At 36.4% G+C, this 18,374-nt stretch overlaps 1 protein-coding gene across 1 annotated transcript in view; it reads left to right on the plus strand.

The window, feature by feature from the left end:
* GPC6 (glypican 6) overlaps window positions 1-18,374 on the plus strand; it is a 724,435-nt gene that overhangs the window by 519,201 nt on the left and 186,860 nt on the right. The window contains exon 4 of the mRNA XM_088159818.1: window positions 2,951-3,116. Within this exon, the coding sequence (XP_088015944.1) occupies window positions 2,951-3,116 (166 nt within the window). The remainder of the gene's footprint in view (window positions 1-2,950; window positions 3,117-18,374) is intronic.

The following is an 18,374-nucleotide window of genomic DNA, read 5'->3' on the forward strand; positions in this document are numbered from 1 at the left end:
TATTCCAAACACTTTGAGCTGAAAAATAACCACACAAAGTAATAATTGTGTATTTTAGTCACTCAGGCACTAAGTGGAACCCAGAGGAGGTGCAGTGCCAATACGATGTGGTAGTATGGGATGTGGCCAGCTTGGAGCAGAAGGTGCAAGCAGTAAGCAAAGTGAATGTCAGCCAGCAGGCACAGCAATTCATCTGTGCTTGTATTTTATGTACCAGTGTAGCATATTCTGAAACCAAGTTCTGCAACATCCAGCTTGATCAGCAAGGATCTTCTTGTTTTAGTCTTTGTCAGAAAATGACGTAGATAAGTCAAACACAGATATAAATAACAAGACAGGCTTCTGTAGAAACCTTCTCCATCTGCTCTTTGCTTGGACCCACCTCTTGGATTCGTCTCTTAAAAAACATACTTCACTCCTAATATAAGCAGAGCACCTTTCTTTCTTGTAAAATGCTGTTAATGATGCCACCATTTTGTATGAGACATATTAAGACACTCAGGCAAGATATGAGATACCTGGGTCCTACTCATTCTTTTTGAGTGGTTGGAAGTTATCCTGACTACTTCACAGTGGAGTGTGACCAGAAGTACTCTGTTAAAGCAGTAGTGTAATGTGAAAACTGAAGATTCCCAGGGTAATTTTCACAGGGTAGAGTAAATAGATACTCTAACTGGCCTTTAGAGTCCTGTCCTAGCAGATCTGGGACATGATCTGGATTTCTGGCAGAGTAAAGCATGATAGCTAGTTTCCTCTCAGATTGCTCTTGTTATAAAATAAGGCTCACATAAATATTGATGGTATTTCTTTTGCATTAAGACAATATAGGAGAGGTAATACATAATATAAAGACAGGGACTGCCTTCTCTCTTTTAGATATGGTTTTCAAGAATTGACAGAAAGTTTTTTGTAAGATCAAGATCTTATTGGTATATGTCAGCACAAGTACCAAAGTGGATTTGGGAAGGTGTGGATGGGAAAACATGTGGATTCCAGCTGAATTTAGGTGTCAACTAGGTGCGGGCATTAATGAGACTGTTGGAACTGGGAAGAAGCATAACTTTAAGTTATGAAAGGAACCTAGCTGATAAAACTCTCAGTACTCACAGATGGAAATATCTCTGTCTTTAAGCAACAATTTCAATGTAAATTTGAAGATTCTATTGTTGATTGTAAATATACGTATTCTGCTTACTTCCTTCTTTGGTGCTAGTCCTTTTGTAAAAATTGACCTATTCTAGGTTTGGAGGTATATAGCAGTTGGATAAGTGACTCTAAAATGTAGTTCTGAGCAGTGAAAATAATACAGTCCACCTTTTTTTTAATTCGGATTTTCTTCTGTTCAATAAGGTAGAAGTTTCCCCTTGTGCTTTTTCTAACCAATGGGTCATTCATAGCATCATTTGCAATGTGGATTCTTTGATATCTATGAGGAGCTGACCTCATGCTTCACCTTTTTCCTAAGTAAAGGCAATAATAGAACCTCTCTCCTCTATTTCTCTCAGCTGTCTATTTAAAAGAAAAAACATGTAGATCTTAATGTACTGAGACCTGAAGTGTTCAGTTAAATTTGATTGAAACTGGCTGACGGTCCAAAAGCTATTGGAAAAGGATAGATAAATATACCTTTACACATACCATCAGTGTTCTGCTAGTAAAGTGCATTGCTCTAGGAAACTAAAGCAAAAATCCCTTCTGAGCATATTCAGAAGCATATGCTATATCTCAGAACCATTTTAATTTTAAAATGTCCTGTGTAAAGACTACGTGCTGTATAGTTCTCTAAAAATCAGTGATTTAACATCAAAAAGGGAGAAACAAATTCCAGGGGAAAATTTAGTACAATCCTGATAATACAAATGACATCAATCAGTTCAGCCTGTACCACTATAGTGCAAAGTTAGATTAATGCATTCAGCACAAGTTACCATGATTATGGAAAAATAGTTTAATCCCTTGAAATTCATATCAGTAATGTTGCGTCTATTCATAAACCAACAGGCTGAGTGAAAGGAGTGCCATTGCTTTGCAGTCTCCTGTCCAGGAATTTTGAAATCACTGTAGAACCTGCAGCTCTTTGTCATTGCTCCAGATTGTCACTCCAGCATGAGATACTTGTGCTTCACTGCACCGTGACAGTATGCTGATGTGACGAGTACCTAGTGTGCACTTTTAATCCAAGTTAGAAACTCTGGCATGAAAATGTATATTTTACTAGCACATTTGACTTTTAAAGTCTTAGATTAGATAATTAAATACAGAAGTTCACATATGCAGACATGTGTCATGCTGAGGTGAACATTGAAATGCAATAGATTGTCTATAATGCTTTTTGTCACTTGAGATGTTAAAAGTATACAAAAAAACCAAAAACCCAAACAAACCCTGTCTGATCTCTTTATGAATTTTTCTGAGAAGAGAGAAGGGTATTTTTGTCTGAAAACAGAATGGTATCCCTTTGTCATCATGTAGTTCTGAATAAATTTATAGAAACCTTCAAGATTATCCTGGATTTACTGTGCTTTAATAAAGAGATTTTAATCCACTGCTGGTGTGACTGACAGTTCTAGCTTACATAGGAAGAGTAAGAAGTCTCCTCAGGATTCTCCATGCTAGGATCAGTCTGCTACTACCCAGCTGATTCCCTGGATGTTTTTCCTCTGCTTTTCCAGGAGATTTTGTGCGGGAGGGCTGGGGAGGCAAGCACTGCTATCAGTAGGGGAGTGTTGATTTTTTGCATTCCTGAAAGTCGCTGCTGGGCTAAATGAAGATAATTGTCAGGAATCAATTAGTTTTACAGGAGGGTGTTATTGAGGGTTGAGCTCTTTACACAAATTGCCCCTTCTGCACTTACTGCTTGAGAGGCATAATCTCAGCCATCCCGAAATTCACAGAACAGGAGATTGATTTCCTCCTTTTTCTTTTTCTTTCCCTGCCTTACACTCTGCAGGTCAGTCCCACCCCAGGGTGCATCCGGGCGTTAATGAAGATGTTGTACTGCCCTTACTGCAGAGGACTTCCCACTGTGAAACCTTGCAACAACTATTGCCTCAATGTAATGAAGGGCTGCCTAGCAAATCAGGCTGATTTGGATACTGAGTGGAATCTGTTCATAGGTAAGAAGAGTTTAAATATTAGTGGAAGGAAACTCTGGTAATATCAAATCTCTGCAGGGTTCTGTGAGGTTAGAAGACACTCTTGGTCAATATTCAGAGTGAAGCAACTGCAGGTGCAGCTCACTTTCTAATTGAACTTCATGGCTTGCAGTAAGAAATGACTGCTCGCCCTGCCCTAAGCCAGTCACGTTTCACATATCATATTTCCAAAGGAATGATGTGGTGTTACAGCTCCTGAGCTGAATTATTACATGCTATGTGAAATATTGAGAAAGATTTGGTTGAGGATTTGATAACAAGCTTAACATGGCAGAAATAGTATGTATTACAACTGAAAACTAGGCTCTTGCAAGATGAGAAGATTGTATAACATCCAGTCAACCTAAATCACAACAGCTGCTGTTCTTAATTCTGGTAGTCCACAGACAAAAAGCTTTAAAAGTAGCATATATGAGAAATTATTAATTCCTCATTCTTGCTTAAAATATGCTAATATCTCCCTTCCAGTATACTGAATAGAAAGTACCAAATGTGCAACCCAATGTCAGAATGGAGCATATAATACCTACTTAAGAAAAACTGCTCCCACAGTTTATTCACATAATTCTTTACTCAAATAAACTAAGAATAAAAAAAAGAAAGAAACATCCCTTAAGGAGTCATTCAGCTACCCTGTAGCAAAACAAAGCAAAAAAAAAAAAAAAACAACACAAAAAAACCTCTCCAACCAATTAAAATCAAGGCCAAAACCCACAACCAAAAAATAAAAACCTCCCAGAAGAGTAACATATAACAAGAACCATTACTTTTAAGGTGCTTTTGGTTATAGGACAGGATGACAAGTAGACAAGGCTGATGATAATATGGAAGGAATGGAACAGCTAGTTAGCCTAGACACTAATGAGTGTCACAGTCTAGACTAGATTTCAGAAAAATAAATGCAGGTGGAAAAAATGGAATAAAACTTCCTTTATTGCAGCTGAAGAAAGGGAATTTATTTTCTATTTTTGGAAAGGTAAAACATAAGCAATCTCATTCTGCTTAATTTCAAACCCCACTGACCAATGTGACTTTGAAAATTTGACTCTGACTCATTCATGGATTTTTGCTTTACTCAGCAGTGCAAGATGCATAGGGAGAAGAGAACAGGATGAAAAATGAATCAGAGTATGAAAAGTGAAAACGAGCATTGAGCGTGCTATAAAAATAGCATGCAAACAACAATATTAAACAAATGATGCAGATACACTTGCCTTCCCAGTCTCTTGCACTGGTTAGAGGAGTTGACATCAGAAACAGTGCTGTATAGAGGGATACCCGTGGGATTACTGAAGTAAGAAGGAGAATCTGATCATCATCAGAAAGCTAAGTAGCAGCTGATGGGAAAACAATGCTAACCTATTAAGGACACTGCATAAGCTACTTTCCCTGTCACTGAATAATAAGTAAGTGCTGAAATGTCACTAATTGTGATTTAAAAAACAAAGTAGGCTTTTAAGAAATTATCCCCCAAACATTTGAACTAAAATAAACAACAGAGTTTTTATTAAGGCAAGCAGCTCTTTAAATCAAGAGCTGGAAGTTAAGGTTTGAGGTGTTAAGATTTCCTTCTCTGCTGCTTTAAATTCAGTGAGAGTCCCGGGCATGGTGAGACGTGTTGGAAAGTGTGGAAATGTTTACAGATTCAGACTTTCAGAGTCTTTGCTGAAAAGCCCTTGTCTTCATCAATGTCTCTCTGGTTTTGATTTTTCTTGCTCTCAGAAAATAAAAACTGCATGAAAGCTTGTATGTTATGTTAAAACATAGTGCTAATTTATTAAATATCATGTCAGGCAGGCTACTATGCAATTATCCCTGCAGGTCAGTGATGACAAGGCAGTGTACAATACAAATATATCAAATCATATTTCCTCCTTCTTCTAAATATACAACTTTCCCTCTGTAACTTTTTGAGGAAGAAAATACAGAAATACAGGAGATACAGAGAATTTCATATGTTTGGAAAAGATATTCTGTTTTATCCCATTTTTCAGGCCTCTGACAGCTTTGCTGAAGGTGAGGGTCCTTCCTTTATGAAAGACTGAAATAAGGCAAGTTGTCTCTGTCTCTGACAGCTGTCAGAGGCTTTCTAATAACACATGCAATTCCCTTAGTGGTAAACACAACAAAACTTCTTCTCACTGAATTAAAACGAACAGCAGCATTTTACAGCACCGCTGAGCTATGAAAGATTGGAAATTACGCATGAGCAGTTTTTATCCTTGTTCCAATACTAGGAACCATGTACTAGTGGAAAAAAAAAAAAAAGAAAGAAAAAAAAAAATTTTGTGCATTAGCAGTCTCTGCCTAGGCAGGAATCCCAAATGTTAGTGCATATTCATACACAAGACAGTTTTGCTTAGCTCATAATCTGTGCATTGCAAGGTTGTTTTGACAGAAGCTGGTACTAGGAGAAAACTTTCAGATATGTTTGGCAGTGGCTAAGTAAGTCCTGTGGTTTGGACTGCATGTCTTGATATTGTTCTGTAGTTACAGTAATGGACAAAATTGCTGGACCCAGCAATAGGCAAGATCTGCACGTGAAGAGTAGCAGAGGAAAGTAAATGGACTGTTTGACAACTGGATGTGTTGTGTGTTTCACCTAGTTTATAAATATAGAAGTCAGGACTGAAACCACATATATATAGCAATAATAAATCTTGCCTCTACTTTCAAAGCTAGGAAGAGTGGGACAACTTCCCTAAACATCTGGTGCTTTCCAAGATTTTATAGACTGTGAAAATTGGTAAGAGGTGAAACAGCTGCAGCAGCATGACACATGGTGTATTATATATTTCCTGGTTTTGTCACCTTAAATTCTGTGTCCTTTTTGTGTAACGTTTCATTATAGGCTTTTTGTATTTTGCTGCCTAAATTATTGCATGATAAAAGCCAAATGTAGCACACCTCATTCTAGCAGATCATCTGCAACTCAGAATTTTGCCTAGGGAAGGAAGATGGTCTTTAATACCGTATTATAATTATAGAATTGTAATGAAAAAATGCTCCTTCCAGGTATCTATATAAAATATGTAAGAGGCATTTAAAAGTAAACCCACCACACTGACTTTGAAAATGTGTATTTTTCAAAGCTTGCTTCTGATGTTTTGCCTGTCAGTTACCCATCATAATCTCCTTTGCATCCCTCTCAAGCAAAGTTATCAAATGCAAGATAAAAAGCATGAGCAGAGGAACTGTACTGCTGAGGGAGGAGATCGCCTCAGGGAGGAGCTGACTGATTCTGTGGAGTGGGGGAAAGGGGATTTTCTCTGTCTCATAGCCCAAAAGATATAGTCAAAATTATGCTTCTCTCCATGGAGCTTTACCAATTAACAGCAATAAGAATCAGGCATCTCACTGTTCATTCTGTCGCAGAAACAGAAGAGATGGATAAAATTATTCCCACTAACAAAAATTTAAAACCCTTGTATCTTAGGGAATGGCATTCAATTTTAGCAATATTGTTACTCCTCTTTTTCTTACTAAGAAAAGTATTTAAGTCCCTATTCCTATCTTGAGATTCTTTGACTTTCCTTAACCTTAGCTTTCCCTATAATTGGTCATTTATTTCCTTTCAACTGCTCTTTTTCTCAAGCAAGAATGTCAGCTGAGGAATGAGACCACCTCAGTGGACACCACACTTTCTCTTAGTAACTTCATTCAGCTTCAGAATCAACAGCTGTAAAAAGATTATTTCCATGGAAGCAAGTGCATCTCGTTCTGACAGCTGCCTTAATCACAGGTTCAGGATGGCAAAGTGGCCATAACCCATTTGTTTTTTGGAGGATTTCTTTCACTATTAGCATTAGAGTTAAGCTTATTCTGTATTGCAAAAACACAGATGATACTAAACCTGAAAATCTGGGAAGACTGTGGGCCGAATATGACAATCCTTATATAAGTAATTCAGCACAACAGAGGAGTAAAAATCCAGGTAGTTGTTTTAATCATAGAAATTACTGTATCTGAAATTTTTATTTGTGGAAATCTAAATTAATTGATAAATGCTTTGTTGCTGTAGTTAGTGACAAAGTGTAATGCCTGTGTAGTAGTGTATAAAATGCAATCCATGGAGGTTTGACACTGCATGGCTATTTATAATAGCAGAAATTAAAAGTATTTTTTTTCCTACAAATTATTCAGTGATAAATTAGACTCACCTCTACCTTACCCCCATGTTTTAATAGACAGGAGATTGTGGAAAACACTTCAGATTGTGAAAAACACTTCAGAATTTGTGCCGTAGCAAAAATTCCATCCCAGTCTGTGAAAAGGAGCCAAGAGTTTATGTCCACCCTTCTGCTCAGAGTGGAGAGCAAGTGTCTTTGCTCTGAGTGTATTCGATATTTGACAAGCTCTACTGTGTAGTAAGGCAGATCAGCATGCAGTGTGTTCACACTGCAGGATTCAACGCTGAGAGCCAGACACCTCTTACTGCCACCGTCCTGCCAGGCTTCACCAGAGGAGAAAATCATATCTGTGAAGCTTCAGCAAAACATTCTCCTGCCAGCGTTAAAATGATTTCTCTTATTGTCACTACAACGGCTCTGCATTACTAATTAAATTTCTTCTTGTGCTTTAAGAATCCCTTTTTTCTTCCCATCAGTGTGACTCAGACACTTACCTTAGGAGTTCTCCTGAGGCAGAGTATACCACGCTGTCTCACTTAGAGCAGCTAGATAATTTTCAGAAAAACTACCCAGCGAAACCTTAACTACTTACTCCTAGTGAAAGTTTTAGTGATGAAAATATGCAATCAGTTTCATTTGCTGCTAACAAAAGTTCTTGGGTCTCTGTCCTTTCTCTGTTCCATGTACAAACACAAGGATAAACATTTTCCTTTTAGTGCTTCAAGAGGCCACCCTGATTTGGCTTTTTGGACTTTAATTACAAGAATAACTGTTTCTTCAGGATTCACTTGGAAAAAAGAGAAAAAATCAAGAGTAAAATCAGTCCATAATAGGAATAGTAATCTTTGACTATTCTCTTGTGATTTTTATGAGGTTTCAAAGCAACCTTCTCTTCTCCAAGTTGAACACCCCCAACTTACTCAGCCTGCCCTTGTAGGGAAGGTGCTCCAGTCTTTTTATGAACTTTGTGGTCCTCTGGATTTGCTCTAACCATTCCATGTCCTTATGCTGGGGACACCAGAGCTGGAGGCAGCACTCCAGGTGGGATCTCAAGAGCAGAGTGAAGGGGCAGAATCCCCTCCCTTGCCATGCTGGCCACATTGCTTTTAATGCATCCCAGGGTTCCACTGGCTCATGTTGAGGTTTTCATCAACCAGCGCACCCAAGTCCTTCTCTGCAGGGCTGCAATCACCTCTCCAGCCAACCTTCAGGTGTGTCTGGGACTGTCAGGGTCCAGGAGCATTGCTGAATTTCATTAAGTTCATGCAGACCCACTTGTCAAGCTTGTCAAGGCCACTCTGAATCTTTGGATGGCACACCTCTTCCCTCCAGCATGCTGACCACACCACACTGGTACAAGCTTGGCAATGTCACATAAGCTTGGTGTCATCAGCAAACTTGCTGGGGGTGCACTCAATCCCACTGCCCCTGTCACCAAAAAAGAAACTGAACAGTATCACCCCAGTACTGACCACTAAGTGACACCACTCATCACTGGGCTCCACGTGGACAATGAGGTATTGACCACAATTCTGCATGCAGCCATCTAGCCAGTTCTTTTTCCAACAAGTGGTCCATCCATGAGACCCACTGTCTCTCCAACTTGGAAACAAGGATGTCATGCAGGACAGTGTCAAACCCTTTTCATGAGTCCATGCAGATGATGTCAGTTGCTCTGCTCCATCCACCAATGCTGTAGCCTTGTCATAGAAGGCTGCCAAATTGTCAGGCATGATTTGCCCTTTATAAAGCAATACTGCCTGTCACTAATTGCCTCATTGTTCTCCATGTGTTTCAACAAAGTTCCCAGGAGAATCTGCTCCATCTTTCCCTTTTATTTATCTTTGCATAGTACAGAGCGAAGACACAGTCTCTTGTAATGTTCAGTAGGCAAAAGTCTTGTTCTGGATTAATTATGGTGAGTAAGAGCCAAATCAGAGTTTTTAGCAACTTCAGTTACCTGGAACTTGAATATCTTCTCTCTACCCCCTCCTCCTTAATTATTATATGAAAGTATACTGTGCTAGTTTTTTAATGTTAGTCTTTCACAAAGACTCTGGGAGAAACAGTAAGTTCTATTATTTCCTCCATGGAGAGACACTGCAAAAGCTTCCTGTAGCCCTGGGGTGCCATTATTCCAAATTCAGGATTTCTGGTAGAAATTCATCAGTTTTGGTTTGATGAGCATAGAATGGACACTTGAATACAAACACGAAAATTTCATAATTTTCATCTTTTGCTGATATAAAAATTGATTTATGGTCAAGGCAGCCTAAAACTAAAACCAAGAATATAAATCCTTATTTTCAATTATTGTATGCTTTAAAAGTATTTAAAAATTTAGGCTAAAATAATCTTTTTTTGCTTTCTTCCTAAGCCAAAGTTATCATGACACCTCAAGTGAAACAACCTTTGCCAACCACCAGAATGAAAGTAGGGAAAATTATCTTAACCTAATGCCTTTCATCTTTTCTACTTACTTCTCAAAACAACTTTAGTGCCTCCAGAGTTTGCAGAAGCAATAGTTTCTTTAAATCTATTCTTTGTACAGACTATAGTAGCTATTATACACCAGTATCTATTCCCTTAGTTGAAGTGTCAGGGTTGGTGAATGGCTCTAAGTGTGTGAAGCCAAATTGTGATTATATATGAAAAAATGGGATCCCTAGTTCAGAATTATTTTTCCCTACTTTAGGGAAAATAAGTAGAGTACTCTGATATGTTATACAGCTGCAAATCTGGTTGCTCAAAGGTTGAGAACAAGATTTGCAGATGTAAATCTAATCTTTTTTTCTGAAAACAACTTCCGTGTGCTTCAGGCCCATTAGTCTCCATAATGCATAGGTAGCAACATGAAGGAATTTGCAGTGCTATTAAAAACACAGACTTAACATCTGTTTACAATTATGTCAGTTCAGGTTAAAGATATGTAATTGTACCAATGAAAAGTGAATTCAACTTGACAATGCCTAATTAAAAGATTACAGTACTATAATTTTAAAAATCTCTGGTAAGCAGTAACCTCCATGATCCCATAATTTCCTCTTGTTTTCCAGAAATAGTAAAATCACTGCCTACAGTTTAAATACAATACCAAGATCTGATGGTTCAGAGTACATAGGAGCCCCCCTGAAATAAAGGGAACATCACCATTCAGTAAGGTAAATAATATGTAGAAGAGGGGAACAGTATTTGTTATTTCCCACTGCTTTTCATATCTCAGAAGTATAAGGGATAGGCAACCTGGGTGTGTAATTCCTCAGATGGAAATGAATTCAGCCTGAGAGAAGCTCTCTGAAGTTGTGGACTGCCAGCAGAATGCAAATAGCACCAGCACTTGCCTGCTGCTTAAACTCTACTTATCCTGCCAAATCTCTATGCTCCCCCTGGAGCAGTATAGATTCTTACAATCAACTCACAGCATCTATTGCCCTGTATGTTTGCTTTAAGACGTGTCACTGAAGAAAGAGATTCCCTCCCGTAGGACTATGGGGTGCTCCTGTTACTGGATCAAAAGAGCTGGGATTCATCTGGCCTGATCTTGCCAGTGACAGCTTGTTACTTGGGGGTGCATCCTGGAAGGGTGCTAATGGCTTCCCTCGGAGTGACTCTTGAAGACTGCAGCTCCTAAAGAGAGACTGTGGATTTCTAAAATGCAAATGTTTAGTAGAATGATAGCAGCAGACCTCTTAGGACCATGAGCTTTGACATGCCTTGTGGAAATCACATATGGAGATTAACTATGCCATTCTCTTTAAGGCACAAAATACATTAGTGCCCATCATCCATCATCATGTCATATGACAGCTACAAATACAGAACTAAATTCAGCCATTCTAGAATTCTGCCTTTGGCATGGGAACACAATTCTCTTGAACTGATGATTTCTCCATATCCAGGAAAAACCTTTTCAAAACTTTAAGTGATATCAGAGTCACATACTCAGCATTTTCAGCAGGCTATGTGTTGACTGCAGCACTTAGATGCTACAGCTTCTTCTGAAAATAGCAAGACTGATCAGCATTGTCAAAAAGTTTAGAAGTTTAAAAGATTTTATAATGAAACCATTGTACCCAAATGATGACTTTTTAGTTCCATTTTCATTCCTCATCTCCAACTCCTTCATATTATTTCACATCAAAGGGAAATGTCTGTCTAGTACGCATGAGCGCAGTTAGGAAGTTGCAGAGAACAGCAAATTTCTCTCTGTTTAAATTCAGGGGAAGTGCTGGGGAAGCTGTTTTGCCACTGCCCTTAAAATGCTATGAATTAACCCAGGGATGTTACATAAGATATCTCTAGAAACAGGAAATATGTTCATTATTTATTGCTCAAATACTCTGTGGTTCTGGGACTATTATTTTGCACTTTTCCAGTGCATAGCTATGCCTTCTCAAAGACACCCTGCTTCCAGGAGAGCAGTAAACAGTGCTGCTATTTCTGTCCTAGGTTACCGTGTATACTAGCACCTCAAAAGAGTTTTCTCTTCAGTGGAGGATTTGATGTCTCAATTAATTGCATTTATGTAGGGCTGAGTCCCTGTTTACCTGTTGGGATATCCCTCAGGCACTTCACTGTACTGATCTCCCTGTTCCACAGGCAAGGGACCAGCTGGAGACTATCATGTCTCTTATCTGACCTGGTTTCCCTTCTGGTTTGGGGGATTTGGGGCATCAGGTCCCTCTGGCATATGACTGTGAATGAAGCACACACCCAGACTTGGCTGTGCTTTTACACTTCAGTTACCTGAAAGAGCTACCTCCATGCACTCTTTTTCTTTTTTTTTTTTTAAGGATTACAAATCCAAATGAAGAACATGTGAGTTTCATTTTACCCAAAGCAGGTGGAACTAAATATCATTTTAATTGGTTTGAACTTACTACTTTAGCTGTGCTTAATTCAGGCAATGCTGTATTACGTTAAGAAGGATGAAAATAATATTTTTTCTAACAACATAAGTTAAATCATCACTTGATTTGATCAGTATTGATAAACTTGAGATAATCTGAATTCTGTGTTTGACCCCTATATTTAAGGGGAAAAATAATTGTGCAATAATTAGAATGTTGCCCAGAGGAATACTGACAGTTTTATTTCAACTTTAGTTGAAATAAAACTTATCTCTCTGTCCATTTTTTGCATTCTGTTTCTGCTTGTATTCCACTGCTTTTAAAACTGTATATTTGAGGAAATTATTGGTTGCACCATGACACTACTTTATACATTTAAAGTATTTTATCTTGGAATCAGCATCTGTTTTAAAAAACTGCATGAATAAGAAACAGTTTTCATATGCTGAAAATAAACTTGAAACTATGTAATATCTTGAATTATGTGTTTTTACTGATCAATTTGTTTACTAATTATTTTAGATTCTCTAAAATTCATATTAGAAACAAATGTCAAATTACGTTCTCCATTTTTCAGGCAAATGCAATAGAGAGATAAATGTAGCTTAGAGCAAATTTGTTCTACAAGTAACTATCAAAATACTTGGTTATATATGAAAACACTTTGCTGAGTTTATATTAATAAAAGGTGATCCCTTCCCACAATGATGTCAAAGCAAAACTGACATTGATTTGCTTTGTATTATAATTTTGAGCCACTGCTTGATGAGGGCTAATCTGTTTATGATAATGTCTGAGGTAGCCTATTATCCATTTAGAACCACAGACTTCTTTTTGAAATATAGAAACGAAGTAGTGTTGGCAACCAGCCTCAATTCCTCCCTACAAATAAACCCTAATGTCACAAATGAACAATACACACAAACACACACACACATAGAAAAAGTGATTTTTTGATTATAACTCATCTGCCAGATTCCACTAATAGAAGTTTGGGGATAGGTTCCTTATGCTTTTTCAGTTTTTGAATTGAATTGAGAAAATTTCAATTTTACATTTCTTGAAGATGAAAAATCAACCCAAAACTCAACTCATTAAAAGAATTCAAATTAAAATAATTTAAACTCTCAATCTAAATCATTGAATTTTCTTTACTTTTTGACTGCTTGTTCAGGTCTTTTTTGAGCTACACAAATATTATCCTATGTTGCCAAAATCTCCAAACATTATTAGCAATGTGGCAAAACCTGCTCAAATGTATAATCATGCATTAATATTACATATGTATGTATAATATATATTATGTAATATTAATACAATATTAATGTAAACAAAATGTTTTCTTCTTTTTTTTTCTAATGAAGCCAAACAGATATACAAGAGCATAGATTAGACTCAGTCACTTTACTTATTTTAGAAAGACTTTTTAAAGATAATCTAATAGGAGAAAGTGAAGAGTGTTTGGCTGAGCTATAAATTTCTCATAACTTGGCAAAGAGACTGTGATAAAGATTTCTAGGTAGTAGCCTATATCAGTGCCAGATTTAGTGGAGTAAAAACTTGAAACCATTAGAGAGATTAGAATTTTAATAAAACAAAAGATCCAGGAAGTAATTATTTCTTTCTGATAAGGGTCCTATGGATTCCTTTCTTGTAATATGTTAACCCTCCACTTTTTCTTGTAAAGAATGTTTTATTAGAAGCAAGAAATACTTATAGTAACGAAGATTTTTTTTCCCCTTCCATTATTTCTTCCTTATCAACAGAAGATCTTACCATTTCTAAAGTCAAGAAAACTAGTTTGATGCAGAGTGCTATGATAGAGCTGGTATGGCCAAAATTCATTGAGCATTTTTTGCAAGAGTGGAATCTTAAAGTGTTCTGATACATTTGGGAAATTTCAATGTGTTTACAAGGTAATGTGAAAAACTCTGCTCTTATATTTCTTATTTCTCTGTGTTACTCAGTGTCATCTGCCCTGCAATATAACATTCAACATCCCTTAATGTCATTTATATTGCAAGTTAACCTATGGGAATTTAAACTCCCATAACATGTATTTTTCATTTAGCCACCAGAACTTTCTACGTCAGTAGGAACTCACCTTCATAATATCAGACTTCAGTTTGCAGCAGCAAAGAGCCTTTTTATCTGTCTTGTCTTTTAACTCTTAAAATAACTTAAAATTTAACTGTGAAGGAGAAAGTAGCAGCTTGAAAAATAAAGAACACAATTTTGGTTCTGCTGGGTATTTGTTGCTGACCTCAGAAGAGAGCCCAATTTTTCAACTTAGCAATGCATCTCACTGTAATATTTTAAAATGAGATGAAGGTCAGTCTTTGCTCTCAGTGTACAGGTTACAACAGCATCTTGTACTTAATTCAACTGTAAAATACGATCCAACTGTAGAAAACCATCACTAAAACAAATGATGGACCACAGAGAATGGACAATGCCTAAAAGGCAAGAAGTTATCCTGAGCATGAGACAATAAAACACAGAAAACTCACATGATTCTAGCTTGGATTTCACAGATGAAATGATACAAAAGGTCTCCCAGTAGATTTAGCTCTTTTAATAAAATATGTAGGATCCACTGCCCTTTAGTTATACTTCAGCTTCCTTATTTTTGTATATGGATGAAAACAAGCAAATGAACAAGATGCAGACTCTGTCTGTTGTAGGAACAGGAGTGACAGTTCTGGCCACACATAGCTACAGTTTGTGATTTTTGTTTCATTTGTACACTCAAAAGAGGGGTTTATGTATTTCTTATGACAAACTAAAAATTAATCCATTAATATTTTGTCAGTTGAAATTTTGCCAGTATCTGCAGTTCTGGCAACATACTTTAAATCAGGTTCTCCTCTTTGTAATGCATTTACTATTTGGGTAGCTTTTCATAAAAATTAGAAAATTAAATATTTGTGTTTCCTTTTTTACTTTTTTCTGGGGAACTTTCTGTCAGGAGAATATTTCCATGGAAGTAATAAGAGATGGTTGAAACCACATTTCACTAATACAGGAAGCTTTTATTCCAGATATTAATGACTGATATTCTCATTTTAGCATGTTGACTGCATCCAGATAAATCACCTTTAAATTATTATACAGTTTTGAGGCATCTCATAATATTTAATTTGATTTTCTTCTCCATATACTATTAATAAATTCTTACAGTATCTTTCAATCTTTCATTGATACAAGTGTATATCTAGTGGTTTGGTTTTTTTCAAATGCAACTACTAGAAAAATACTTACAGAGCCTTGTTGTCTGACTGATGTGTGATTTGAAGAGTGTAAATATAAATTAATATTTTAAAAATTAAAAAGAAGCAAAATTATGGTAATATGCAAGTCATTTAAGAAGCCTCTGAAATTTCCATTCTGATCAAACTTTCTATAAATGCATAATAAAAGGATTATAAATTACTCATGTCTAAATCAGGAAGGACAGCATGGCAAAACTTTAACTGATGCAAATAATTTGCTAATATAAGTATGTCAGTGAAAAATACATGAAGATCTAATTCCACTTATACTGAATGTATCTATAAAGAAATAATTCTGAAATTGCTTCATTTTGTCAAGCAACTTGTTACTGAGAGATGGGGAAAGCAAGTACTTATTTTCCTTTGTGTAAAATCACCTCCAAGTTCCTCATCAAGTCTGTCAGTTTCAAGATGTGGAAGAATTCTCGCCCCTTACAAAAAGAAATATTATCGTTAGAATATCTTGTTATATAGGCCATGAATTCTAAAGCAGAATTACTGAATAAAGTCCAATGCATAGGGTAACAGTAGTTTTGTATAATGCTTCAGGTTGGATTCACATTGGTTTGAAATCTGGCAATGTGAAACCCAAGCATGAGTCCAGACAGAGTTGATGTGGAGATACTTCTCTTCCAGTGTGCCTCCTTGCTTGTCCAAGCAGAAAAGGCTACAGGGCCCCACCAATAGACAGCTACTCTTTACAGAGAGAGAAACCTTCAAATCAATGTAACTTGCACTCTTTGGAGAATAAATATCTCAGGGGGAAGCAACAGATTACAAATAACTTTTCACAAAGTACTGAATTTTTTTTCATTCTGTTTTCTTGTCTTATTTGGTGCAAATGGTCCAAATTGTACAGTCTTGTGTCTTTATAGTGCTCTGTAAGTGACAAGAATGCAGTCCTTTCCAGCTGATGCCAGTATATGCCATGTCATTGGTGGTGTTTGTGGGTTTTTTTCCAGTTTTGTTTACCTCTTGGGTTTTTTTAGTGTTCTGAGTAAATATGTAAAGCATATTGCACACAGGATCCTTGTAACAAAACATAATCGGCATTGTAGGACATGTGTTTCTACTTGCCACAATTCATCGCTTATTTTTCTAAAAGCATTCTATTTTGTTGACATTTCCACCTCTGTGGACTTCTGAAACAAATGCTTAAACTAAAAAACATTATGTGTGGAAATAATAAGCATTTATGAGGAAGGGTAATGCATCTTTCAGCTTTTAAGTTGCTCACAAAACATGTGTGTTATCAGAAGTCTTTCTTGCTGAAATTTTTTAATGTCTCTCCATAAATCTACACCCAAGTTTGAGAGATATGGGAATATCATATAAAATAAATAGTTCCATCTAAAATGAGTCTTCATTTATCTTGTGTCTTATTTTGGTATTTGCTGACATCTTTTCCTTGGAAACTGACTCTCAATATATCCTACACATATGTGCTGAGCTGTTACAAAAGAGACAAAAGACACTCAGATCTCTGACTTACTGTGTTTCTGGAGAGGATTTTTTGAGGGGAAGAGGGTAGATTTTCTGAAAAATTTCCCACCAGTTCAGAGCATTTTTCAGTGTAGACTGAAGGACCTTCAGGCATAAAAGTATTATTCCAAGCACTGAAGATCCCTAATACAAATATGAAAAAACTAATTAGCTTTTCCTGTAGACCAAATTGCTTTTCAATTCTTGTAAAAATATAAAGTGTAAAATAAAAATGGTATTGAATTAATAGTTAGTGGATGTGAAGTCTCAGCTTTTCATTACTTTATATTGAAATTGTATTGAAATTAATAGAATAAATAAGTATTATATTGCCATAGAACACCTTGCAGGACAGTTAAGATTTAAGGCAAATAGGTTAGTTATGCAATATCAATATTTTCAATGGAAAGTGGGTAGCTATTAAAAATCCTAAAAGTCTGAATTCCATAGCTACTCAAAGCTTTAGTTATCTGTCAGATTCCTCTAATTTAAACAGATACAGATAAGATAGAAAAATTATTTTGTTTGATTTCTATTGGATGACTGGATATTTCTCTGAAGCATTTAAACAAGCTCACCAAATTCAAACAATTATAAGTGACCTCATTCAAGAATAAATAGGAGAATTTACGTAATGTTTATGAGAGGTAAAAGAAAAGGTGCAGAGTTTAGCTATTCCACCTCATATACATGGATGTCTTTAATTTATATTTCTTATTTAGTGAATGAAAGGGCATGAGAGCTGAGTGAGCTCCCAGAAGTGCAGTACACAACATATTAACAAAATTTTAAAATGTAAAATGTTCTTATGTTAAAAAGCTATATTTCAGTGGAGACAGCAAGATGATACTTGAAGAATTGCAGCTGTAGTTTGTTTTTTGGGGGGGAAATGGAGCAAAAACCTTCATACGTTTTAGAGAAGTGGCAAGAATGTAAATGGGCATCATCCCAACAAAAGCATCTATTGTTTGAAAAAAAGAATGAATCACCACTACACGTACAGTATGTCACCTTTTAGTGAGTTAAAGAAATGGAAAAATATTTTAAAAATGTCTTTAGGAATGACAGGGTTTTTTTGTTGTTTTTTCTTTTTTAATTGATCATAGGCCAGTAAAACAACAGGTTTTATCCTGGTTTTTCTAATGTGCAAACTAAAAATTTTCAGAGCATTCATGGAGTCATCTGGATGATCAGACCGAGCACTTGGATTAACACAAAATATTTTCTAACTATTGCAGCAAATTGTGGGGTGAATTGCTGTTATTTGGGAATGCCATGATGACCCACACATCCCTTCCTACTATTTGAACGTTTAGTGGAAGATTGTTTGCCTAGTGAGAATGGCACCTTGTTTTATCAACGTATGTCAATTCCCAAAAAAAGCTTGCTGCAAAAGAGGACTTTGCATATGTTGAAAATTCAAGCCACATCAAAAAAGCTTTATTGCTAAAAGAACAGTAAACACAGATATCAATAGGATGCTTT

Source organism: Sturnus vulgaris, chromosome 2 (assembly GCF_052056855.1).
Source record: "Sturnus vulgaris isolate bStuVul1 chromosome 2, bStuVul1.hap1, whole genome shotgun sequence".
Lineage (NCBI taxonomy): Eukaryota > Metazoa > Chordata > Aves > Passeriformes > Sturnidae > Sturnus > Sturnus vulgaris.